The sequence below is a fragment of the Equus quagga genome, chromosome 4, assembly GCF_021613505.1.
Source record: "Equus quagga isolate Etosha38 chromosome 4, UCLA_HA_Equagga_1.0, whole genome shotgun sequence".
Lineage (NCBI taxonomy): Eukaryota > Metazoa > Chordata > Mammalia > Perissodactyla > Equidae > Equus > Equus quagga.
In genome coordinates, this window is record NC_060270.1 from 140560623 (window position 1) to 140587155 (window position 26533).

Consider the following 26533-nt stretch of genomic DNA (forward strand, 5'->3'; position numbering starts at 1 on the left):
GGAAGTTTCCTTAGAGATCCTGTAATCCACCCTTCTTGGGTTTTGTAAGGGAGAAAACTTGTTGCACAATGTTAGGCACTTCTGTGCGATCTCAGAGACCGTCAGAGTCAGTCAGGCTGGGAACTGGAGCTCCTGATTCCTGTTCACCCCTTCGCTCGTTAATCCAACCAGCAGCTAGCTCTGGGGGCCTGTTGAGATCAGGCGTTCTTCTGTGACTGCCGATGGAACAGTGAGCGGAGTGAGGAAGGCCCCGTTAGCACTGAGTGAACCTCACTGGGTCTGCCAGTCCACGCCGTTGGAGGAAATCCCCTTTCCAAAGAAGCTACAAATGAACAGTAGTTTTTCCAATAAATTCTGTAATTTTTAGAGATCCTTTATCTTGAATTATTGTGAAATGGTATGTAATTTGGAAGAATGGAAAATTCTCTTTGGTTAGAGAAATTAGTTGGTCTTTAAGCAAATCATGACTCTTTTTTTAGCAATCAAAGGCCCAGGGAATAATTTTTCTGATGCCTTGAAATGTTCTCAGAAGGTGTGGTAAGTTTGAAGACCATTTTCCTAAGTGGTAATTTAAAAAATAGGTGCTATTGTGTATGACAGTAGTTTTGTAGTTGCTTGGAGAAACCATTAAATTTCTCCTTTTCCTTCATCCCCCTCCTCCTCCTCTTTGCTGTGTGGCGTTACCTGTGGTATTGGTCTGATGTTACTGCGGAAGTGTGTTTCTAATTACTACATTGTGATAATTTCTTCGTCTTATCTCATACTGAGGAAGGACCCTGGTTATCATCTCTAAACGTCCCTGTGCCACATGCATGAAGGATGCCACTTCTGCACAGAATGCGGTTTTCTGCGTGGTACAGAGAAATCTAGGTGACACCTTCAAGTGCCCTTCCCCTTGGAGGGCTGCGCGGACTTGTCCTCAGTCTGTCTCGTGGACCTTGCTCTGCGGGGCCCTTGGGGTCTCAGTTCAGCCAGCAGGTACCATGCAGGCTCCGGGTGTGGCTGCACGGGAGAGAGAAAGGGTAGGACTCCTCCTAGGAAGGGTGAAAAGAGAGAAGAGACACACAAAAGACAATTGTGGCTGACTTGCAAAAATCTTAATCTTTACTAAAACGGCATAAAATCGCAAAGTTCACACTAGCATTTGCATAGCAGATTTTAGGACAAATATCTGTAATTTACAGTAAAAATATCTTAAAAAACAGAAAGATTTAAGTAAAAATTAATCTTTGTTAATCCTCTCTTTAGCTCATCCTCGTCTGCTTGTTATTTTTTTCTCTCGCCAGTCCTCAGCCATTAATTGAATGAGTGAAGGAAAGTCAAAGCCACAGGTTTTCGTATGTGGAAAGGCCTTTTCTTCGTGTCTCTGCCGGTCTCTCCTGCTGCTGACGTTAATTACTTTGCAGATGGCTCTAATTGACCCAGTAAAAGTGCCTCCTGTGTGTTCAGCCCTTCCCAGGCCCTGAGGTCTTTGCAGTTTCTGAGGACACAGATGTGTGCTTGGTCTCAGCTCTTACCGAGAGGAGAGCCGCTTTCGGCCTCCCCAGTTCTGAGCTCCTGGTCCTAGGGTGCCGTTTGCTCTCAACGTTCTGACTCCTTGCTTGGAGCTGCCTACTGTCCGGTCCCCAGCCTGCCTGTTCACCACCATTGCCACTTACGACCGATATCCCGGCTGGCTAGACTTCTAGCTGCTCCCTGCTTCCCTCCCGGCCTGCACACCCTGGCCCCTGTCTGTGCGACCTGCTCCTTCCTGCCTCTGTTTCCCTCCCTATTTTCCGTGAGCCTCCCTGGCTTACCTTCTTGTTGAAAAGCTCCTGATCATTTTAGTTGGAGTTAATTTCCCCTCTGGGGGCAGCTTGATGCTTTGTTATTTGTGGTCTGGGGGCACACGCTGTCTTGTCTTATTTTAGCTGTGAGATTATAATCCCCTTGAGGGTCGGAACCGCGCTTGTTTCTCCTTCTGTCCTCACCCGCCTGCTCCAGCATGGACAGTCTCCAGGTGTTCACGGACTGCTGGTGGCATTGATTTGAGGGGACAGGCAGCCAGCCCGGCTGCTGCTCCCCGTGTGGTTGTTGGTGGTATCGTAATTGTCTGTGGTTTTTTCCTTTCGTGGGCCTGCAATTACTCATTCATTAATTCCCTTCCTAAAGGAGCTGTGTTTCTCTTACTTTAAAAAATATAGCTTGGGGGCCAGCCTGGTGGCACAGTGGTTAAGTTCGCATGCTCTGCTTCTGCGGCCTGGGGTTCGCCAGTTCAGATCCCAGGTGCAGACCTACACTGCTCATCAAGCCATGCTGTGGCAGGCATCCCACATACAAAATAGAGGAAGATGGGCAGACATAAGCTCATGGCCAGTCTTCCTCAGCCAAAAAAAAAAAGGAGGAGAATTGTTGGTGGATGTTAGCTGAGGGCTAATCTTCCTCAAAAAGAAGAAGAAGAAGAAGAAAAATATAGCTTGTATTGTGGCTGCTTCTTTTAAAAGGTAATATATATTCATTGTAAAACTTTAGGAATTATGAGTACGCCAAAGAAAGAAAAAAAAAAAACCTGTTGAAAGTTCTACAGGAAGCAACAGCCCACTGGCATATTTGGGTGTGTATCTTTGCAGAGTTTTTTCTATATGTGAATATAAACATAATTAAAGTTACCGAACATAATATCCTGTTATTTGCATTTTTCATTGAACAATATCGTGAGCATCTTTCCAAGTGTCTGTAAGAGCTCTTCTAAATCTGCATCTGCAGAGGATAGCTGTGTGTGTATGTGTGTGTGTGCATATGCATGTATGTGTGTGTTTGCTCTTGTCTAGTTAGCACCTCAGGAAACTGATAGAAGAAAATTTTTACATTTTCAAGTATACAAGGAAGCCATTCTGGTTTGAACCTGATTCGGCCTGAGTTTTATTTTAACCAGAGCGGTGACTTACGACCTGTCAGACATACACGGCACATCTGCTTTGATGATTGCCCTAGAGTGAAGAACGTACTCTTTGAAGATTAAAAATTCATGCCTCCCGTCCCTTGACACCAGCACACTTTAAAGCCTGGATGCCTCTTTCCCGCAGCACCCAGGCTGCAATGACTCGCTGTGTGCGTGCTGATCTGGATCAGAATATCTCCTTGAACTCTTGAAGGAACATGCCCTGTGTGTCCCTGTGTTTGGAAACGGTACATAGCTGTGCTGAAAACCTCTCTTCTTCAGAGCACTTTGCCCTCCCGGGCTGTAGTCCTCAGTTTGGCCCCAGGAAAACTCCACTATAGAATGATTATTGACTACTTGTGCCAACAAAACCTTTCAGAGTAGCACTTATAAGATTATAAAAATGTAAGGATTTAAAGGGTGGACATGCCTTTAGGACTTTTGATGGCTTTTCCAAGTTGCCCCTAGAAAGCCAGTTGAATCCAGGTTCTAGCAGTAATGTGTGGAGTGCTGGCTTTCCTGTGCTCCTGCCAGCTCTGGCTGCTGTCATTTTTATTTTCTAAACTGATGGGAAGAAATGGTCTCTTATGGTTATTTTAATTTACAGGTCTTTTATTACCATTACAGGTGCACATTTGTGTACAATCGATCACCATTGGTGTTTCTTGTTCCCGTTTTCCATAAACTGCACTTTGTACGTTGTCTTTTGTGAATCTCCTGCCACTGTCCTCTGCCCGCTTTCTGTTGAGTGGTTTATCTGTTTTTCCTTGGTTTCGGTTTTGGTTCCTTATGTTGAGGACAACAACCCCTCATTTCTCATGTGTTTGCAAATGCCTTTTTTCAGTTCTCCTTGAAATTTTGTTTGTGGTATTTTTTAACTCATGGAAGTTTAAAGTTTTTTATAGTCTTGCCTATTGTTCTTTATAATTTCTGGGTTTAATATCATGCTAAAAAAGCCCTCTCCTTCCTAACATTCCTGTATTTTTGTAGTAAATTTGTGGCTTTATTTTAAAACATACGTGTCCTTAGTGCATATGTTACTAGTTTGGTGTAAGTTATGATGGAGGCATCTAACTTTCCCAAAATGTTTAGTCACTTGCCTCAAATGTATTTATTCTTTTTTCTCTTCTTTACCAATTTAAAATGCCATTATGTTCACGTGTGAAGTTTTTGACATGACCCTGGGTCTCTTTCTGGACTGTCTGTCTGTGCTTTGGACCATCTGTCTGCTCAGGTCACTGCTCTGCGTCTTGGTCACTGAGTAGTCGTATAAGGTCCTGTTGTTACTCCTGACTTTTAAAAAAGTGTTTGGATGGTCATAAACATATACTCTTTAGGATGACCTGTAGAGTAATTTTGTCAAGCTAAGAAGCCTTGCTGAGATTTTGTTTGGAATTACATTAAAGCGGTGGAGTGTATGCACATCTGTACGTGTGTACATATGTGTGTATGTCCCCTGCATAATACATGTATAAAATTTGTTGCTGTTTTGTCATCGTTGGTAAAAACTTTTCCCCTAGATTATTTCTAGGTTGCTTTTGCTGGAGGACACAGAAACGTGTTTTATTTTTGCATGTTTATCTTATAATTGGCTACCTGACTTAACTCATTATTTCTGATAGTTTTTCCCTTGGCTGCTTTTTCATTCTTTTGACTGTTTTGTGCATACCTGGAAAGAATGGAGCACTGTATCAACAAATGTGCAGTTTTTCTGTGCGGACTGAAAAATGAAGGAAGTAGGGAGCTCTTGTCCTAGGATGTGGCTGGAGCTGGACTTGGAGGGAACTGTTTCTTCCGGACGAGGTTCCTGAAGGCGAGGCTGACAACAGATCCAAAGCCATGCTCTACACTTTCACCATGTGGATGCCTGGTTTAATCGTTGTACGAATACAGATTGGGCCTGTCAGAAAAGAGCCCGGATGAGCAATATTTAACACACTATAATATTCATCATTAGCTTTAAATTTGTGCGTCAGAGTGTTTTAGTTGTGTGTAACTGTGTTTAGAAGGTATGCTGTCTTTATTTGGATTCAGTTGTCCCTGTATTTAAGTTTTTTTGTTATCTGACATATGGGGGTAAGACCACATATGTGAGAGTGACCAGGATTCCATCAGAGAGGAATCTCAAAATTACTGGTATCCGTGCAGATATGGGCAGCCACGCGAGAGTGTGTTAGCCACTTCATAGGGTCTGGCTTCAAAGTTGGGGAGGAGAAGTTAAACATCTTTCATTTTTACTTAATTAAAGATGTCTCTCTTGATGCCACCTCCTGACAAGGGAACTCTTAACTGGCTCCTCTTCCTGGCTGTCAGGCCGGCTGGGTGGGGTCCTCAGCGTTTACGCCACCAGCTGTTCATCCCTTGTTTCTCTCCTAACTCCTCCTTTCTCTGCTTCCCTGCCCATCAACTTGCAGCCTTGCCTGTGTTTCCCATTTTCGTTATACTAAGCTGTTCTTAACGGTAATATGGTGCATGGGGCCATCACCTGTGAGACGCAGGGGTGCCTCCACATTAAAATTTCTGCTGCAACCTCTCGTGTGGTTTAGGAACTCGTTGAATTCCACTGTGACCCTCAAAGAAGCTGCTGCCCCTGCATCCTGCTTGTGCCAGGTTGTTCTCCACCTGTGGCTCTGTTCGCATGAGCTGTGCCCACGTCCCCAGCCGGGGCTGGCATGTCATCTTTGTTTGAGTTAACACAAAGCCTCACTTCAACCTGTAATTACTTTCACCCACTTAACGTATCATTTCTACACTGTTAAATTCCAACCTCTCCACGTCTACAATCTTTTAACACAGCTTAAAAGTCTTATTGTATTGTTTATACTCAAAGGAGTATATATTTTCTAGCTGAAACAACTTTTGGTATAAAAATTATTTTAGGTGGGATGAGTCTAAGTTTTTCTTAAAACTTAAGAAAAGTGATGATTGAAGTCATTTTACTTTTTTAAGTCTGTTGTTTTCAAATGGAAAGCAATATAAGGACGAAGGATAATTGTAAGGTTACAAGCTCATGCTTGTATGAGTGTACCGAGTTCACATTCTGTGTGTCTCTTCGTTACAACTTATAGTAATTATTTAATGAATTAAAAATAGTTTTATGTATAAAAGGAAAAAAGTGGAGCTTCTTGTGTAAAGAGGGAGTGGGCGTGGTGTTATGCTTGAAGCCGCTGAGCTGAGAACCTCCGTGTTGACCAGCATGTGTTGTCATTGAGTGAACAAATGTGAGACCCTGTGGGAAGGATGGCAGGAGACTTCCTGGGTGAGTCTGTCACGGGCCCTTTGGGATGATCAGGGTTCTCGGTACTAAGAAGTGACGCACTGGAAGCAGAGGGTAATCAGATGAGTGAATTTACATTATGAAAATGGACGTTAGTGGCACTCCTTTTTTTTCTAGATGTGATTTAAGTTTTACTCTTTGTTCACGTAAATGTTGACTTCCGTTCCAGTCCCAGTTTGAACACATATGGAAGTAACTTACATGTTTCACCACTGATTATTGAATTAGGATATTTGTGCTACTGTTTCCTTAAGAACAAAGACATTGTGTGGCAAGGGACATGGCTGGTCAAGACCTGACAAGCCCAGTGTAGTATCACAGTGAAGGTGGACTCATAGCTTCCCAGCTTCCACATCTTGGACTGACTCCTCTCCCGAGATCCACCTCCTGACGTTATGCGCCGAGAGGGAGAACCTAAGACACCCCCTTAAGGTTGTGCTAAAACAGTGGCCATGTACGACGTAATCGCAGAACCCAAAAGCAGCTGGAGAAGGAGACATACTCACAGGCTGATTGCCTAGTAGCATCTCTGCTTTGGAGTATTTTTCATCTCATAGACCAGCCTGACCTTCCATGTAGCACTTGATGTGTGTGCCTTAAATTGGACCTTTGGGTGGGGTAAACCATATGTCCCAGTTTTCCCAGGACAGTCCTTGCTGGCTTGTGTCTGTTGTCCTGGCATAATTATTAATATACCTCTTTTCTCTCCCAGAAATGGCTTGACTTAGATGATAAATTATGTGGCCACTTGGTTGTTAAGCCTTGGTGCTTGCTCCTGTCCATCGAGACTTCTGCCTAGCTCTGCTGGTGGAGTGCGCTGTTGGCCTCCAGGGCCCTTCAGAAGGCTTTGCTCTGCTGTCAGCAACCCACTCAATTTCCTGATAAGAGAGAAGACTAAGGGCTCAACACGTGAATTTCAGGAAGTGTAGATTTCAGAACTGAAAGGGACTCCTGGAGACTGGTAGTTTGACTTTTTTTTTTTTTTTACAAAGAAGTAAATGATTTTTAACTCATGTTGAACAAATGGTTTCCTGGTGCTGTAGTGTTTGTCTTTCTTAGTAGTCTCCTTGTAGCTCCAGGCCCTGCTATCTGTGTTGGCTCGTTCTGAACAATTTAGTTTGCTTGATTACCCTTTACCCTGACAGCCTTTCATGACAGAGTTACCCAAAAGAAAGCATATGGTTCTTTCTTTAAAGTAGGGGATTCCAGTTATTTTCCAAAGAACTAGAAGTCATTCATCGTTCTTCGTTAATAGGTTTTATAGGCACCAGGATTTTCTTGGTAAGTAACTTTTCCAGTTACTGGGATCCTTGGCTTCTCCATAATGAGCCTGCCTGTAATGGAAGATGTAAATGTTTGGGTGTTTTGACCACCTGGCTGCTTTCATTAGACACATAAATCTCAAACTTGAGGACTCCGACAAATATATATATTTATATAGGCAAAGCCTCCCCAAGGCAGACCTCTCTGTGTGAATGTCCAGTGCCTAGATCTTATAGCAGCTCTCTTTGCATGTTTGCTGATGATGCTGAAATTTTTTAAGCATAAGTTTCTAAAACATTTCTTGGTGATAAATCCTGGAATTAGGATAGTTTAGACCGTGTTTCAGTAATAAAGATGAAATCTGAGACTTAACGCTATAACGTTTTCTCTCATACCCACATTATGGTCTAATACAAGTTGAGTGGCTCTCTGAGGAAGCCCTTCTCCAAATCATGATGTACGAGGGCTGGCCCTGTGGCCAAGTGGTTGGGTTCGTGTGCTCTGCTTTGTTGGCCCGGGGTTTCGCTGGTTCGGATCCTGGGCGTGGACTGTTCATCAGGCCATGCTGAGGCGGTGTCCCATGTAGCACAAGCAGAGGCACTCGCAACTAGAATGTACCACTATGTATTGGGGGGCTTTCGGGGGAAGAAGAAGGAAAAAAAAAATGAAGATTGGCAACAGTTGTTAGCTCAAGTGCCAATCTTTAAAAAAAAATACTCATGATGTAGGAACCTAGGCTGTATGTGTCTTGTAGCTATGCCATCTGGGGCATGTGGCTTCCAGGGCTGGCAGGAAGACAGAGCTTGGATCATCATGCATAGATTTTACTGGTCACACTGGAGGGGTCGACATCTTCCCCCTGTATCTCATGAACCATAATTCAGTCTTGTGGCCCCAGTCCGACTGCTGGGGAAGCTGCGAAATGTAGTGTTGCTATGCCAGGAAGGGGAAATGAAATGGGATTTGGTGGCTACACAGCATTATTTCTGCCACAGTTCCCTTCATTGATCTGCTTCTTGGCTCACCCGCCATGTTTTAGGAGTCTTACACTTTCCTGCTCTTAGGGTTCAGCATCTTCAAGGTACTTGCCCTTGTCCTTCCCATTTTGAGTAAAATCACATGAAGTCTGACTCTACAGGTAGGTTCTTTTTACCACCTCCACAGTGCAGCTTCACCCTGAAGGTGGAGAGTGAGTGGGTTCCAGAGAATTTCCTTGTTCCAGTTCTTCCACTCTCTTCCACCTTGTTTTGAACTTCCATCATGTGTTTATCTCTTTGCTTCCAAAGGCCACCCCTCTTTCACCAGATAGCCTGCATGAGAAGCGCTGTAGCAGTGATGGCGTCCAGCTCTTCTGTAGCTTAAATGATTGGAAAAGGATGTTTATTTCAGAACTCAGGATATTCAGAAACTTGCTTTTATCAATTCCTGCAAGTTTTTAGACAACTCAGAACCAAACACCCAATTGGCTAATCAACAAAGTAAAATGACGATTTATGCTTGGAAGCACAATTGCTAAATGGATCCATATTAGCATGCCGGAACATTCTGTTTCCAGCAGGAAATTCTACCGAGATCAGAGGTGGAGGAGAGGCCGCGGAGAGCATCTGCAGGCAGAGACTGTCAGACAGCTTGTCCTCAGGCACAGAGAGAGGTTGCCTGTTTCCTCTCTGCTGGGTGGACTGGGGGCCCACCCTGCACTAGTCACTATTCACTTCCTCCTCTCCAATGTTACTTGTCCATCACCGAAAAGTCTCTCATTTCAATATTACTTCAAGACTTTTGTAATTAATTAGATTACATTTCAGTTGGTGTTAATTCACTTTCAGGGAGATTATAAATAATATTTTGGGATGAGATGACGAATCTCGCACATTCGTGCTGGTTTGCTTAGCTCCAGAGAGTTTCATTCCTCAGCCCGGCTTCACAGCACGTGATGTGGGCTCGGCACACAGTAGATGGTGGTGGATGTTTGCTCCCTCAGCACATGGTGATCAAGGGTCTGCTATGCGCCGGGCATCACGCCAGGTGCTGGGGATGCTGCGATAAGGGAAAGAAACAGTTCTACGGGAGAGATTGCTGTGGTCAGCCAGGAGGAAAGGATGGAGCGAATGGCGATGTGTGCTGTTTATAGGCGGTGGGCAAGTGCAGTGGCACAAATGGTGTTATTTATTCCATCTCTGTGTCCCCTAGCAAAGTAGCTATTTTTCTTTTTTAAGATTCTCAAGTGCAGGAGTTATTAGAAACCGGTATGTCCCTGGGGAGGGGACAAAGACCCTTGAAAAGGGAGAAATAGGATAATTAAAGTGACCTTTATCAGATTAGGCAATTAATGATTAGAATGCCATTACCTGCCCTTATAATTACAAGCAAAAGCAGTGGTCGATGGTGACTTTGTTTTCAGCTCTTGGACATGTTCCAGGGATTGTGTGGTTGAGAACTTTGAAAATAGTGCATTACCTGTAGAGAGAGGTAATTAGAAGGCAGTTAGTGAAACCGCTCTGCCTCTCGGTGTCGAGGAAGCACCCTCGGAGAAACGGTACCCTCAGCAGGCCTGTGGATGTACGTGCACAGTGCTGGTAGCTGACTTCACCAGCTACAAAGGAAAGAAGTTTCTGCCCTCGGTTGGGTATTCCCGAGTATATAGAGTTAAGAATTGTCATTACTTTGACTATTACTTAGATTTTTAAAAGGGAATGAGTGGATGTACCATAATTTAGTTTCAGATGTAGAAGCATCAGTAAATACACATTCAGTTAGTAATTTCAGTAGGAAAACCTGTCCAGGGTACAAGCATCTGCTTTTTTTGTGTTGTAAATGTCGGCCTTCAGCTCCTGCAGGAAACCTTGCACGCCCACGGGTCTCCTGCTCAGAGGACTGGCTCCGCGCCTCTTCCAGCTTTCCTCACCGGGCCACTTGAGAGCTGCGTCAGGTGCAGCTTTCAAAATGATGCAAAATCCTTGCGTCCTCCCATTCTTCTGTTAAAGAAGTAGTGTCAAGTTTTCCAAACAAGAGAACCTACTGTATGTCGGCGCAGGAAGGCACCTGAGGACTCTCCTGCTCCAGCCCTCCCTTTGGCAGAAGAGGAAATGCAGCCTGGCTTTGGGCCGCACATCTGACTCGCAGCAGAAGCTCCTGCTGTCCTTCAGTCACCATTGGGATTAAGTGAGGGAACACCGTCCTGGTCCTTGGAACAGTGCCTGGGCCATGGCGAGTGCACAGTGTGAGTGTCCCTTGTTCTCAGTCTTAGTGGCAGAGCCCAGACAGAAGCCCAGATGCCCTCACAGTCATGCTCTTTCAGAGGCACACGCTGTGAATTCCCCACATTGTATAGGGAGAAATGCTTCTGTAGAAGTTGAGTTGGAATCAAACAGTGGCCGCCTCAGGGCCAGTTACTGAGCAGGCTGCATCAGGGCTGCATCCTGGACACTGCCCTCTGGGGCTCCTCTCAGTGTCCCGGGGGAGTCCCACTCACGTCTCCATCTGACTCACGTGAAGCCCCAGTGGTGACTTGCCCATGGTCACACTGCCTGTAAGGGGCCAGGCTTTAAACCCTGCTCTGTCTGCTTCAAAAATCTATATGCCTAACCGTTATTTTATTCCAGGAATTGGCAGACTACGACCTGTAGACTGAATCTGGCCATCCCTGTTTTTGTATAGTCTTCAAACTAAGGATTTTTATACATTTTCAAATGGTTGGAAAAAGTTACAGAAGAGAAATATTTCGTGGTGTGTTAAAATGGTGTGAAATTCAGATTTCAGTGTCCATAGGTGAAGTTTTCTTGGCGCACAGCCACGCGCATGGTCACCTGCTGCCTGAGGCTGGTTTGGTGATACGGTGGCAGAACTGAGTAGCGGTGTCAGAGACCATGCGGCCGGAAAAGCCTAAAATATTTCCTGTCTGGCCTTTACTCTCTACTCTGCCTCAGTGATGATGTTTTGAGATTCCAATTATTTAGAGCATAATTGCGAGGTTTTTGTAGGGCCTGTCTCCTCCTGTGACCTGCCTTGGTTTGTTGCCCATTAATTAACGTATCGATCCAGTGATGGATAGTGTGTATAAAAGGAGATCGCCCTTCAATTCCCTGTGTCTTTCTTGTTTAGCAGACTGAGGAATGATCTGTTCCTGGACGACGTGCGAGGCCCTGGAGGATAACATCTTCGTACTCACTGTGGCTCCCGCTGTTTGTGGCTTACACGCCCCTCACGTCCATTTATTGAGCTGATTATTTTTAAACCTCCAAGTGTCTTAGATGCAGAAATCACTCTATTTTCTTTCGCTTGTAGCGGTCTGCTGTCTTCAGATTATGTGGAGATTCACTACGAAGATGGGAAACCACAGTTCTCTAAGGTACGGCTAATGGCGTGTGGGATCCTGGAGCGTGAGCGTGCTTCATGGTAGAGCTGTTGGGCGCACACCGCAGGGTTGTGATGTCTAGCTCAGTAAGATCGTCTGTCCTCTTCTACGGGGTACTATTTTTAAATTCGAAGTAAATTTATTAAAACTTACAAATATTCGAGATAACATTAACATTAAAGAAATGTTTGTTGTTTTGGTTATGCAGATAGCAGCTTATGTAAGTTAGTGGCATAAAGAGCGATTGGGTTCCATATCAGCACCTTCGAGTAGTAGATAAGCAGACTCGTGGTCGCAGAATATGAATGATAAGACCCACGGGCTCTTAGAATGACTATTGAGTCCAAGGGACTTTGGTACCCGAGAAGGGCAGAGCACAGCGGGGGATGGAAGGTTTCGGGAACACGCTCCCTCTTAATCTTCACGACGGTTCTACGAGGTGGATATTCTTGTTTCTGCTGTGTCAAGGAAGAAGCTGAGGCAGAGAAAGGGCAATTACACCTGTGCAAGGCCACCAAACACTAATACCCAGACAATCGGGTACCTTATTTCCTTCAGCTGGAGATTAGCTTTTGCTCTCTTCAAAGAGGATCAATGAGGAGCAAATGGGTTTAGACTGAAACGAGGGAGAGATTGTGTGTCAGGACACAGTGATCCCCACCGTCAGGGTGGAGGTCCCTGGAGTGGCTGCATCCAGAGACTGATCTGTGGGACGTCCACAGAGCCTACCAGGCCTGAGCAGGGTCCACAGACCCCACAGGCACGGGAGAGGAAACGGGGAAGCAGAACGAAGTGTTGAAACGTGATTGGACATAGGTTTTTCTAGGTTGCTAACGAGTGTTGGCACCAGAGTGGCCCTTTCCTGTGTGGGCTTGCTGTGTTGTACAGCAGAGGGACTGGGTTTGTAGTCTGATAGCCTCTCAACAAACATTTATAGGAGGCCTCAACTGTACAGACCCCTGGCTAGGGGGGCATCATGGTGTTTCTCAGGATTCGTAGCTGTCTGATTCTCAGTGGGCACAGTTGTAATTTGCTGTGTGTTCTGAATCTTTGAGTTTTATGCCCCAGATTAAGAACTTCCATATTTTATTCTTGCTAGTCTGTCAGTTCTTGCCTTAGGCAGCATCTTGGGGGCGGTTGACTCTCCCTAACAGTCAATGCTGTGGAAAGTGAGCAGAAACGCTACATCAGGCTGGGCTGGTGCTTCCTGGCGTTGGAACGACCCCAGCTCCTGTCAGCTGTGCCAGTGCTGGCAGCCCTGCGGACGCTGAGTCATGAGTCTGGAGGAGAGAAGATGGCAAGGGAACTTCACGGACTCAGCAGACGAGCCGCTTTTTCAGGCCGCAGTAACCTGACCCAAACTTCGCACTAAGATCTTCAGTTTTATTTTTTTTTAGAAGCAGAATAACTAATTGGCCTCCAGGGGTCATTTGAGGTCCCAAAAGGAGGCCTTACCATTAATAAGACAGCCAAATCTCATATCAGGGTTCCTCAGCTCTGTGCTGTTTCCACAGGCGTTGCTTTTCTCTTCTTTATGACCTGTTTCTCCAAACAGCTCATAGCCCCAAACTTCCTTACTTCCTGTGTAATGGATTAATGATAACAGTCTGTTTTTATATTTCTGTGTTTATATATGCACCCCCAAAAAACCGGGATAATACAGTACACACTATCTTGTAGCAGGATTTTTTAACCTAACAATATCATAAACATTTTAGCATGCATTAAATAATTTTCTAAACTTTTACTTAAAAAAAATGCACACTGTTCTTTCCAGTTCATTTGCTATCATTTGTTTAAAAATCCCATGGTCATAGACATTTAGATTGTTTCTAGTCTTTCACTAAATGAATACCTCTAAGGAAAGTTCTTGCAGGTGTGTTTTGAACATACCTTTAATAATTGCTTAAGGATTCATTCTGAGAATGGGATTTTCTGGGTCAAAGAATTGGTACTGTTTTTTTAAAGGCTTTTGGTACCTATTGACAACTTTTCTTTCTGAAAGTTTGTATAAATTCACTCTCCTGATGCCATTCCATACACATTTTTAAAAGCTTTTTTTTTAAAACTTCACAATGCCTTCTGTGTTGTTTGAGAAAATCTTTGTACAGAGTGAAAGAGAAGGAAGTTAACTTGTAAGAATGACTGGACTAGAGAAACCTGCTTTGTGCAAACTTTCTTCCAAAGGTCTCAAACCGTTTAGACAAAAGTACCCCCCCCCCCCGACACACACACACTATTATTCACATTGCTAGAGAGGAACAGGGTCACAAATAGCCTATTTGGCTTTGTGGTTAAATATAAATGTGGATATTTAAACTATTCTCGGGGGACCTCCCGGTGGCGCAGTGGTTAAGTGCACACACTCCACTTCCGCAGCCCAGGGTTCGCTGGTTTGGATCCCGGGTGCAGACTTATGCACTGCTCATCAAGCCGTGCTGTGGCAGGCATCCCACATATAAAATAGAGGAAGGTGGGCATGGATGTTAGCTCAGGGACAATCTTCCTCAGCAAAAAGAGGAAGATTGGCGGTAGATGTTAGCTCAGGGCTAATTTTCCTTAAAAAAAAAAAAAATTCTGGGAATTCATTTCAAACAAAATGATGGACCCACACTTCGAAGCAGCTCACCCCACTAAGCCCCCACCTGGTTCCCACTTCCAGCTAAGAAGAGGCTCTGTCTTAGCCTCTTACTTCTATTGGACAAAGTGGGTTAAAAGGGCTTCTTTCTTGGAGAAGTGTATATAGGAACTGGAGAGGTCAACCAGCTAAGTAGATGAGATGGAACAGGTGCCAGGCGTCAGTAGGCATGTATGGCCAAACTTTTGTTCCACACCTGACAGAGCAGTAGCTTCGTTAGAGTTCCCAGCATAGTGCTTTGTACACGATATACAGTAAAACAACGTTGTCAATTTGCTGATCAACTTTGTTGATGAACCAATTAAAAATAGGTTAATTTTTAGTATTTCAGTTCTTATAGAAGAATTAGGCATTAATATGACAGTATAAAAGTACTTTTCCAATTTAACGTATTTTTATTAGATCTCTTTTAGGTGACCCATTAATTAAGTGCTCGCTAAGACTTTGGTTTCTTTCCTCCTGATAAACAGAGCTGCTCCCTGGCCAGCAGTGGGAGCCTGAATAGATGGATGCGTCTACATCCCTCTGCCTTATTCCTCTTCATCAGGGTTGAGTGGGGGGAAATGTCCTTTCCTCACTCCATTTTCTCACTTTGGCTTCTTCTGTCCCTGTGCTCAGTCCTGCCCAGGGAAGGAAGAGTGGCTTAACTGCTGGGCAGGAGCTGGGCTGGTCTGCGAAGGCTTCCTCCCCTTTTTTGGTGATATCCACCTCCCTGCGGGAAGGGCCCGTTGTCTCTCCTGTTTAAGCTCTAAGTTGTACAGTGGGAGCCCCTGTGTGTGTGTGTGTGTGCGTGTGTGTGTGTGCGTGTGTGCGCGCGCGTGGCCCAGGGTGTTGGTTGTCCTGTGTTGTCTGTGCCTTGGTGGGTAAGTCTGGCTAACTCAGGGAGCAGCATTAGCAGGCCCATTGGATTCTCCGCTGATCCTGTCCTCTAGTCTAGCACCATCAAACATGAAGGTGAGATTTTGATTTCTGTTCAGTCCTGTGTCACTGTCTCATTTGGTTTTAAACTTGTGTGAGTACCACGTCATACCCTGTAGGATGGCTATAATGAAAAAGACGGACAATGGCAAGTGCTGGTGAGAATGTGGACACCTGGAACCCTCACACACTGTTGGTAGGAAGGTAAAATGGTGGAGCTGCTTTGGAAAACAGTTTGGCAGTTCCTCAAAAAAAGTTCAGCACAGAGTTACCTTGTGGGTCAGCGGTTCTACACGCAGGTATTTACCCAAGTGAATTGAAAACACGTGTCCAAGCAGAACCTTGTGCATGGATGTTCATAGCAGTGTTATTCTTAAGAGCAAAAAGAGTGGAAACAACCCACAAGCCCACATGTCCATCATTTGATGAATAAATAAGCAAAATGTGGTCTACCCACACAAGGAAATGTTGTTCAGCCATAAACATGAGTGAAGTACTGATACATTTACAACATGCATGAGTCTTGTAAACATTACACTAAGTGAAAGAAGCCAGTCACAAAGGACCACGAATTGTATTATTCCATTTATTTGAAATGCCAGGAATAGGCAAATCTATACAGGCCAAAAGTAGATGAGTGCCAGGTTGCCAGGGGCTAGCGGGTGAGCAGGAATGGGAATGACTGCCCATGGGGACAGGATTTCCTTTTGAGGTGATGAAAATATTCTGGAGGTAGATGGTGGTGATGATTGCCAACTCTGTAATACACTAAAAGTCACTGAATTGTGCTCTTTAAAAGGGTGAATTTTATGGTTTGTCAATTATATCTCAAAGGAGAAAACCCCCTCAGATTGGGGGTGGGGTTTATTTACCCACCCCCTCAACAGACATGAATCCTCTGCTGTTTGAGATTGGTCTTGTCACTTAGGCTCATGAATAAGCCATCTTATTTGTTAGTTAAACGGATATCCATTTAGCTCACTATGATCTAGTCACGGTCCTCAGTGATGCACGTTGGTGAATCAAGTGGATACACACACTGCCTGTGTTCTTCCCTTTATCAGTAAATCACCTTGCCCTCCTGCAGCGTTTCTGAGCTGCCCTTACACATCATCACCGTGGCTCAGCTCACGTCCGCTCCGTCCGTGAAGGCTTCGGAGGGGAGGGCCTCTGTGGGCACGGCTCCTGGCTGGGAGGTTAAAAAAGTTCTCCATGAAATCAAGAGAGCAGACAGCACTGGCTTCTCACAGAGCTATTTTAAGTTCGAATAATATAATTTGTATGAACTATTAAAAATTTATATAGCACTGGTACGGCCAAACTGCTCTAATACTTTATTAAATGACTTCTAGGACCTTCTTCCCTTTGAGTTTAAGGAAGGTAAATAATTCAGCTGATGTTGGGGTCTCGAGTTCTCTGGTTCTCTGAAAGATTTTTTTCATTTCCTTATTCTCCAGTGTTCAAATTCAGGTCTATGTATCCAAATATGGGTATCTTTTTCTATTTCTCCTTTGCTACCAGACCACTGACTTATTAAATACATTGATACATTCTGCTGGTTGATAAGTTTGAAGTATTTCAAGATAGTCATGCAGAATAATCATTTGAACATAGAGTCATATTTTATTATTATATTCAGAACCTGGAGTATCATAATATACATATTTGTGAGCTAAGGCCTGTGTGGTTTCTTTTCAAGTGTTTTTCCATACGTTCTAGATTGAAAACATCAGTGCTGGGTCACCATGAAAGCCCAGGTTTATGAGAGTTTCTTAAGCCATGAAGATAATAAGAGTGACAGATTGAACTTTACTGAAGCAGATGAGACAATTAAACAAACACAAAGGAGGGGCAATTTTAAAATAAATTAAATTGAAACAATAGGTTCTGTTTTCCAATAGGTTGTATTTAAAGTGGGTAAAATCAAACTATTCCCATCATTCGATCAATGGTACCAGGGAACCAGATCTTTTTTTCTCTCCAAGTTCTTCTTGCTAGACTCACAGAGTGGTCATCCTTGGCCCCTTCTGATTAGGAAGTATTTTGAAGGATGCACATGGCCGGCCGCAGTGTCTCATTATTTACAGGAGTGGCCTGGTGGTCTCCAATGGAGACAAGCTTGACAACCTTGTGGAGCAAAGTTGTCATTATTTGAGCTTATCTGGCTTGTGGAGTGTTCAGCTGTGTGGAAGGGGTGGGCTGAGAAAGTTGAGGAGCATCCTTACTAGGATTTTTAGGGTTTTCTTACTAGCCAATGACTTCCACTTATCAGATGCTCCATTTTCTTGAATTTAATTAACTGACAGTTTTGAATCTGAAAATGCCCATGGGGACACACACAGACTGTGTCATGCGCTGAATGAACCCTTTCTGATTCTCCTGGCTGCTGTTTGCCTCGTCCCAGATCTGGGACCCACTCAGAGGCAGTGACCTCGAGTCGCTGGCCGGCGCTCCTGAACAGTCTGAGGCCTTTCTGACAGGAGACCGAAGCTTGAGTTTGAGAGCCTGAAGGTGTGGGGTTTAGTGTGGCTCGTGCTGTCTTTGGCGGAGCCTCTTAGCACCTTGTGACTGTCTCCCTGTCGGTGCGTGGAGATAGTAGTTACTGTGAGGTAGGCTGTTCACGATGGCTAGATCCTTGTGTGGAAGGCACCCCTGGAGCTGACACTCCAACATCCCCACAGTGAAGCCATGTGGAGTGGCCTCTCTGCGCTGGCCCGCTGCTGTTACCCCTGTCACCTCTTCTCAACCGGGTTTATTCAATACAAAATGCCTCACGATGTGACTTGGCAGTGGTGTTTACAAAATGCCGCAGAGATCTGGAGAGTTGCCAAATAGTATATTTCTGGTGATGTTTTCTTAAAAACTTGGTATAAATTTAGTAATAAGAAACTCAGAAAATCCGTGGACTACTAATACTAATTCTAACGTAGAACCTACCAAATTGCTCATAGCGCTTAATAGAACTGCACGATTTAGATGTGGGAGCTTTCTTATGGTGCTAAACATCAGGGATCGGATGTTACCTCAGGTCCCACTTAAGAGCCCGAAAATACGGTACTCGCCATTCAGAGAGACAGAGAATGTACAGTTCCCTTCAGACAATACTCTGCCTTAATTAAAACAAGGAACACTGACCTTTATGCTGAGAGAGCATCAACCTTCAGTTTCCAGTGCAAGTGAATGAAACTAAAAACTAAGAAAGGACTTGGAAATATTTTCTGGGGGGGGAAAAAGAATATTTGTAGGAAAATCTGAAAAAATAGAGCTTTTCTTAGAAAGGTCAAGTAAATATGACAGCGTTTGCTAGGCACTTCTAATAATCGCCTGAGTTAAGACAGCCTTTAGGTGTGATGGCAAGTGCTAAACAACCAGTTTGATGAAATTTACAGTTACCTATGGTTTTTAGAATCATGTGAAGAGTCTGAAATTTCATTGCAGAATATTGACCTGGATTCTTACATTGCTGAAATGTGTGATACCATTTGTCCTTAGAAGTTCCAGAGTTGAATATGCAAATAGAACTTGACATATTATATACAAGTCAATCTTTATATACAAGGTTGCTTTTTGAAAACTGAAAAGCAACCCTTTAGAAAATATTAACAAGGTTATAATAGCAAATTCAAACAACTGACATTGAAAGTTTGTGTTATAGTTACTGAAAGGAAACAAACTGAGTTGGCTGGGGAGTGGTCGTCTGGTGTGTGGGTGAGTACCTTTAGGCACTTTAAGTAGCTTCTGAAGCTATTGTAATGCAGTATAATAAGCAGTGATCAAAATGACTGTAAATCATCAATAAAAAGTCAGAATATGCTTAGTGTATTTTATTTAAGAAAATAAATAGAAAGCTTCTGGTTAAACAATGTGGATTCAGTGCTTATATTTATCTCTGTTCCTTCCCAATAACCCACTCAAGTAACAGTTAAGGAATAAAAAAGGATATAAACCCACACAGACAAAGACAAGAGAAGAACAGACAGCAGATGAGAGGTGTCCATAAAACTGTGGGAGAGGAAAAGCAGATGAATGAGGGGTAACTGGCCCAGGTTTGAGCTTTTCCTGCTCTGCTGAGTTCCGCTGGGGGGAACCCAGAAGAAGCAAGCTGACTCATGTCGCTTCACCCACAAGGGCCAGGAATTGGAGACATGGAAACAGAAAGGTTGGTTGGGAGTCTAGATGGAGGTGATTTAAGTCCCTGATCTACTCGTTACCCCCCGATAGCCGTGCGGCCATCCCTTCTTTACTCTGGCGGAAGAGCTCGTTTATGGAGAAAGATGGAGGGGAATTCTCAGAGAAATTGTAAAAGTTTCCCAGAACTGAAGAGCATGCATTTTCTTGATTAGAAGTTGTGACAGAGTGCCCAGCACAACGAATAAGCCGGGACCCCACAAGGCACGTCAGAGATTTCATGAAAATGCAGGTGGATAGGATTTCCTAAGTTCTTCTTGAAAGGCGAAAAATAGATTTTATAAAAAATATCTAACGTTAGAATAACATCCAATTCTCAACAGCAACATTAGAAGCTATAAGACTTTGCACAGTGCCATTGAAATGCTGAGAGAATGTAATTTCCGATCTAGAATTCTTTACCCATGTGGATGATCGATCTTGTGTGAAGAAGAAAAAGAAATTTTAATACATGCAAATTCTCACCATATTTATCTTCCACGAACACATTTCCAAGAAAGTATCAGAGGATGTGTGCCTTCAAAAGAGGGAGGGTGGGACTATGAATGGAGAAGACATGGGGTCTAGGATTCAGTCTGGAACAGAAGCCAAGCAGGTTGGCAGGATGATGCTCAAGAGAAGTCCTGGGTGGCAGCTCCGATCAGGCCAGCAGGAGGTTGGAGGGAAACATGGGGAGTATCTCCAGGAACAAGATGAGTATGATAAATTACCTGATTATGTTTGACCCCAGGAGAGGACTTGTAGATAATATTGTATATAATGGGGAAAGTATAAGTGCTAATATATGGAAAAATTAGCAAGCAAGAAAGTGAGGCAAAAATTCTTGAAAAAATTAAGAATGGAGCAAGAAAGAAAATGTAATCATAGTGGCACAGCTATGAACAGTATTTGCATAGTCATAATACAAACACTACATATCAGTTTAACCAAAAACTAGTGATGTGTGTTGGAATGTATTGGGGGTGAGAGGGGTTTTCATGATTCTATATTAGGAAGATAATTTCTAAAATGAAATAAATCAGGACATGGCAGTAGAAATATTCCATTCAGAAATACATAGATGATCAACAGAAGAAACAGCTAAACGAGTTTAAAATGGTTGCCATGGAGATGAGGAGAGAGGGAGAAAGGAAACTGCTGTAATTTTAAAAATAGGCCTTGTAGTTACTATTTGACTTTGCAAACTAAGTTTATTGATTGTCTCTAAAATTTTTTTAAAAACAAATTTTAAAAGGTAGGCAAGCAAATAATAAGATTTTATGTAGTTTTCCATCAAAAATGATTGTTAACAACACTTTGAGGGCTCTCCTCGGCTGGGTGAAGATGTTACTCCGTAACTATCTGGTAAGCGTCTACTCCCTCAGCTGCTTTAAGTTGAACCAGTTGCTTTCGTGTCTTATTTCTTTAAGCCTTTTCTCCTTCATTAAATTTAATATACATGTACTCTTTATAGGAAAATTGAAAAATTGCTTAGTGCTCTTTGAGATTTCCTATCAACCAGGAGGAGTTTCTTGGACCATCTTGCGTTTCTTTTTGTTTTATAGAAGCATCTCGAAGAGTGCACCATGATGCAGAAAGCCTAATTTCTCAGTTGGATCTTCTTCTGCATTGTAGGGTGGAGAACACTGTTACTACCACGGGAGCATCAGAGGCGTCAAGGACTCCAGGGCGGCTCTGTCGACCTGCAACGGACTTCAGTACGTGGGGCTCTCGTTGGGAGGACGAACTTGCTTTCATGCCTGCACCCTTCCCATCTCTTCTTTCACAGATGTTTATTTTAGTGACTCTTCTGTGCCCATCCTGTGTTAGGGACTGGACATGGAGTGACAAACAAGGAGGGCGTGGCCTCTGTTCTCTTAAAACTTAGAGTTTGCAGGAGATTCAGACATTAAACAAATAATGACGCAGATTAATATTTAATTGCCATTTTGGTAGTTAACGGGGAGGGGGAGGACAGGGATTTATGGGGTAGCTGAACTTAGTCTGGGAAGGGTGCCTAGGGCTGTATCCCAGAGGGCGTATCCGTCAGATTAGATGTGAGATGAGCAGGAGTTAGCTGGGCAAGGTGGGTGTGAGGGGAGGCGCTCACACTTCGCCTCCCAGGCAGGCTCTAAAAACATCTGTAGGCGCCTCCTGGACCCAAACCCAGGACACTTCACCTAAAGATCTGGTTGTGGCCATGTGGTGAGAAAGGATCTTGAAAATCTTATCTTCCCACTTTATAAAAAAACCTTGTGTCTCCCAAAATTAAATGTGATTTGCAATCCAGAGTCGTGCTGCTTGATGGGAATTCACAATTTGCAAGCGTGAAGGTACTTCTATTTGCCTCTTCAGAGTCTGATGGTTTTAGATGATTCTTATGCAGGAAGAACCTGCCTGTTTTCTTACAGATCATGTTGAGTTTGCTTAATAGGAAATTTGACTAGTTGTACACTCTTCTGGAATAATAACTCAGGATATTGGAACTGCATGAATAGTCCCGTCCCAGATTAGTCCTCTAATCTGTCCATTTAGTTTCCAACATTAGTGCTGTCAGATAGGCTCTCGGTGGACACTTTGCCCCTTTGGTCGCCTGTATGCCGTCCAGCACAGGGCTGGGGCCACACAGATTGGTGCTTTAGATTTGGAGCAGCACAAAGGCATTCACTCAGATACACTCTTTATTTTTAAAGACACAGTCTGAAGCTCACTTGCTGTTTCTTGCTGTTTGCCGTCTTTGCTAATTCTCTCCTTGTGTGTTCTCTCGCACTGTAGTGGCATGTTTGAAGATAACGCCTTTGTGTATATGATAGAACCGCTGGAGCTGATCCATGATGAGGTGAGTCTGACTGTGACATCATTCTCCCTGTGGCGTTTTATTCTTCCAGCATCTGTGCCTTTGAGCAATAGAGAACTTAAGGTAGATTTCAATGCGCATTTTATGTAGTGCCTTATTTCAAACTTGGAACGATACCATGAGTTTTGAAGCTTAAGTTGCACATCTCAGGCCACACACAAGTGAGGAAGGATGAGAGGCAGCCTGCCCAGGCTTCTGAAGCGAAGTCCACTTCTTTCCGGGCTGAGAAAGCAGAGAGGACACTGGTTTCTACTGACCGACGTCTTTTCCTTTAAACTAGCTTTTATTCTCCCTTCTTGAGGTAATTTTACTACTGTAAGCATGTACTTAACTTTTGTGAGTCTAAGAATCTTCAGTGGAGAAATCTGTGGATTGAACTATGATTACATTATATAATACTGACTTTTCTTTAGAGATAGGGAAGAAAATAATGTTTAGAGTCATGCACTGGCCAGCAACCTAGACAAGACGCGTTTCTTGTATTATGAGCATTATGCTGAGTGAAATAAGTCAGACGAGAAAGACAAATACCATATGATCTCACTTCTATGTGAAATCCAAAAATGCTGAACTCTTGGAAACAAAGAACAGGTTAGTGGTTACCGGAGGCTGGCAGGGGACACGGGTGAACCTGGTCACAAGGTGCGAACTTCCAGTTGTAAGACAAATAAGTCCTGGGATGTGATGTACGGCATGGTGACCGAAGATAACACACTGTATTGTCTGTATGAAAGTTCCTTAGAGAGTAGACCCTAAAAGTTCTTGTCACAGGGAAAAAAAATGTAGTTGTGAGAGGTGATGGATGTTAACTAAACTTGTTGTGGAGATCATTTTGCAATATATACTTTTAGCAAATCATTGTGTTGTACACCTTAAACTTACACAATGTTAGATGTCAGTTATATCACAATAAAACTGGAAAAAGATCACGTACTCTAATCGTGTTGCTCGCTAATAGAATGCAACCAAATTTAAAATCTGGTATATGTTCATCAAACATTGTAGTGAGGGCTTTCTACATGCTAGGTACTGTTTTAGGTGCTGGGGATAAAGTGGTGAACAAAACAGACATGGAGCCTGAGCCTGACAGAGCCTATAGTCTAGAGGGGCAGCCAGGAGTACGTGATTGCATACGGTACTCTGGACAGTGCGACCCGCTAAGGAGAAGCGATGAAGCTGGGAAGGTAGAGTCTCCCCTTCACGCTATCTAGGGAAGAGCACAGGGGATGGGAGTTTTGAACGAAGACACTCAGGAAATTAGGAAACTGGAAGAACAGGAGAGGAGCAGATGTGAGAGTAGGAGTGTACCTGGTGCTGTGGGGACCCCGAGGAGCCCGGCTCGCCTGGAGAGGAGTGGACGAGGAGGCTGATGGGCGCTGAGGTGCTCGTCCCATCAGTGAGAGAAGTGCTCATGGAAACTATGCTTCTGAGAGTGAGCGGGTCAGGATATTGTATCATTTGATGAGGAGCAGAAAACACCTTTTATCTCTAGAAATTTCAAATGTAGATAAAATAGATTTTGAAACAGGTAATAGTCATTTAGGCTATTGATAACAGCAGTTGAACAGATGAGCATTTTTATTCTTTGTTGTGGTAGCGTATCATGAATATGGGGTAATTTCAAGTTTGAGGCAGAAAAGTCATTATATTTTAAATAGTTAATGTTTGAATAAACCTGTGTCATTTTTCAACTAGTAACTATAAAAATTACCAGATAACAAAGACACACCACCTAGATAAAGACATGTTGATTAAGTGAAACGGTTTTCCCTACTCCACTGGTAAGTAAATAGCCTGTACACAGCAAAATTATTTTGACTCATTCAGCAAAAAATTGACTTTGATTTCTGGCAGTGGTTAATGGCCCTGTCACCCTAAAAAAACAAAACAAAACAAAACCCAAACATGAAAACAAAAAGACCAAAATAACAATTCCCTAAGCCTTACAATTTTTAGGTATGTAAAATGAGACCATTTTCAATGCATCCCTAATAGGACAATTTTGCAGATTTGATGGGTTAATAAATGTATGTGACTATGTCTAATAAACTGTTGAAGGGATTTACAAATAGAAACTGTTATTATGATAACGTTTAAGGCATTGGTTTTGCATTGTTACACCCACAGCCGCATTCTCCAGGGGTTGATGGTTACGTGCTAATGCCTCTTCTTTTCCCTTCATTCTTCCTGCTTCCTTTGTTCCATGTGACCATTGGTCCTCCTCCCTCTGGGTAGAGGGGAAGGAACAGCGCTCAAAACCTTAGTCAGTTTTTAAAATTGTGTTGCTAATCCACCCGTGAATTTCATTACTGTAGAGCTCTTTTCACCTGTTACCAGAATCAAGCGTTTGCTTTTGTGGATTTAGATTTTTTGATTTTAGTTCATTATTGTTATTATTAAATTCAGCATGCTTTACAGTAAGTCCAGGAACATGGATGGGATATTTCTAGTGCGAATTCATGTTCTCTCTCAAGCAGCAAATGTATAGCACAACTCTTAATTATTGTAAGTCTTTTATATAGTCTATTAAGAACACTCTTTTTTATAACATTCTAATTATGAAGCTAATACACTGTAGGAAATTTGGAAAAGCAAAGTGAACAAAAACTTAACTAAATAGTAATTATTCATTCTATCCCCTAGAGAAAACTTCTCTCCTTTCCCCTAGAGAAAAATTCTTCCAGTTTTCCAATGATATGTTCCCATATTTTAAAAAATAAATTGGATCATTATTTTGTGATATAATTTTAACTCAATCATGTATCTCTCTGGGCCTCAATATTTTTATTTGTAAAATGGGAATAAAATACACACTGTATGGAGCTCTTGTGAGGATTAAATTAGGTAATGTGTACATTAACAGCCCTGGCGCATACTGTGCACCCAGTGATGGAAGCTAATAGGAATCATAGTAGTGGAAATAAGACATTTCTAAAAGTGTAATTTCTAGAGCGAAGCATATGAATACTTTCAAGGTTGTTGACGGAGTTGCTAAATCTCTCCCTGCACTATGCTACCAACTTACTCCTACCAGCGATGTATGAGAGGGCTTTTTGCCCTACAACCATCATTAATTATGGTTGTCATGCTTCTTAAGCCTTTGCCAACTTGATGGCAAAAATTGGTATATCTTTCTTTTAATTTACTTTTTGAAGGAGTATTGAAGTATTTACCATTTTTTCTTATACTCCTTGACCATTTGGTTTCTTTCTTGTGAATTTCCTATTCATGGCTTTGAAGAAAGCTAAGGTTGAAGAGTAGCTAATAAAACTATGCTTTTCCCTAAACTGAAGCAATTGGATAATCCTCTATTATATTTAAAACTAATGTTTCAACAAGATGTATACTTTCCATGTTTGATAGATAAACACAAACATGTAACTGTTTCCATTTTAGGAAGGATGTTAGAGAAAGTTCTAACACTGTTCCATAGACATTTGATGACATCTTGCTTCTTAATTGTCTATAATTGTTTTTGTTTCAGAAAAGCACAGGTCGACCACATATAATCCAGAAAACCCTGGCGGGACAATATTCTAAGCAAATGGAGAATCTCAGTAAGTTTCAGTTGAAGTAGCCATTCTGTTTCCTGTGATAGGAGCCGTGACTGGGGGACTCGGGGGGCGTGCAGCTTGTTGGGAAGTGGAACTGGTCTGAGATCTGGCGTGAGCAGCGTGGGAAGGCAGTGGAGTGAACTGTGGCTTTCAAGTATTGAGGCACAGAGAGGTGATTCCAACGCAAAGAGCGAAATACGGAGCCTAGGAATAAAGCCAGGTTAGAAACCAGAGAGTGTGGTCAGATTTAACAGAGTAATTTACAGTGAGCTTCATCCTTAAATTTCCCTGGCGGGCTATGCTCTTTAGCAAACTTGTATTGTCTCTCATGCTCTCGTCCTGAGGCATCTTAAGCACACTGATGTTGGCAAAAGCTTCTTTTGGGTTAGTAGGGCCTGGGTATTTTAATGCCAAAAGTCTTTTATTTATGCAGAAGCTTATGCTGTACATTATTTTTAATTCTAAAATGAAGTAAGCATAGTAGAATTCTAAATTTTCAGACATTGAGGGTCAGGTGGTTGTAGGTCAAATATACACATTCTAATGAGTCTTGAACAGCTCATCCTGTTTTTGAGGATGTTTGGA

General features: G+C 43.0%; 1 protein-coding gene across 1 annotated transcript in view; it reads left to right on the forward strand.

The window, feature by feature from the left end:
* The window catches only part of ADAM23 (ADAM metallopeptidase domain 23), a 149385-nt gene that overhangs the window by 63154 nt on the left and 59698 nt on the right, over positions 1–26533 (forward strand). The window contains exons 4-7 of the mRNA XM_046659669.1: positions 11745–11808; positions 21173–21255; positions 22313–22376; positions 25879–25951. Coding sequence (XP_046515625.1) covers positions 11745–11808; positions 21173–21255; positions 22313–22376; positions 25879–25951 — 284 coding nt within the window. The remainder of the gene's footprint in view (positions 1–11744; positions 11809–21172; positions 21256–22312; positions 22377–25878; positions 25952–26533) is intronic.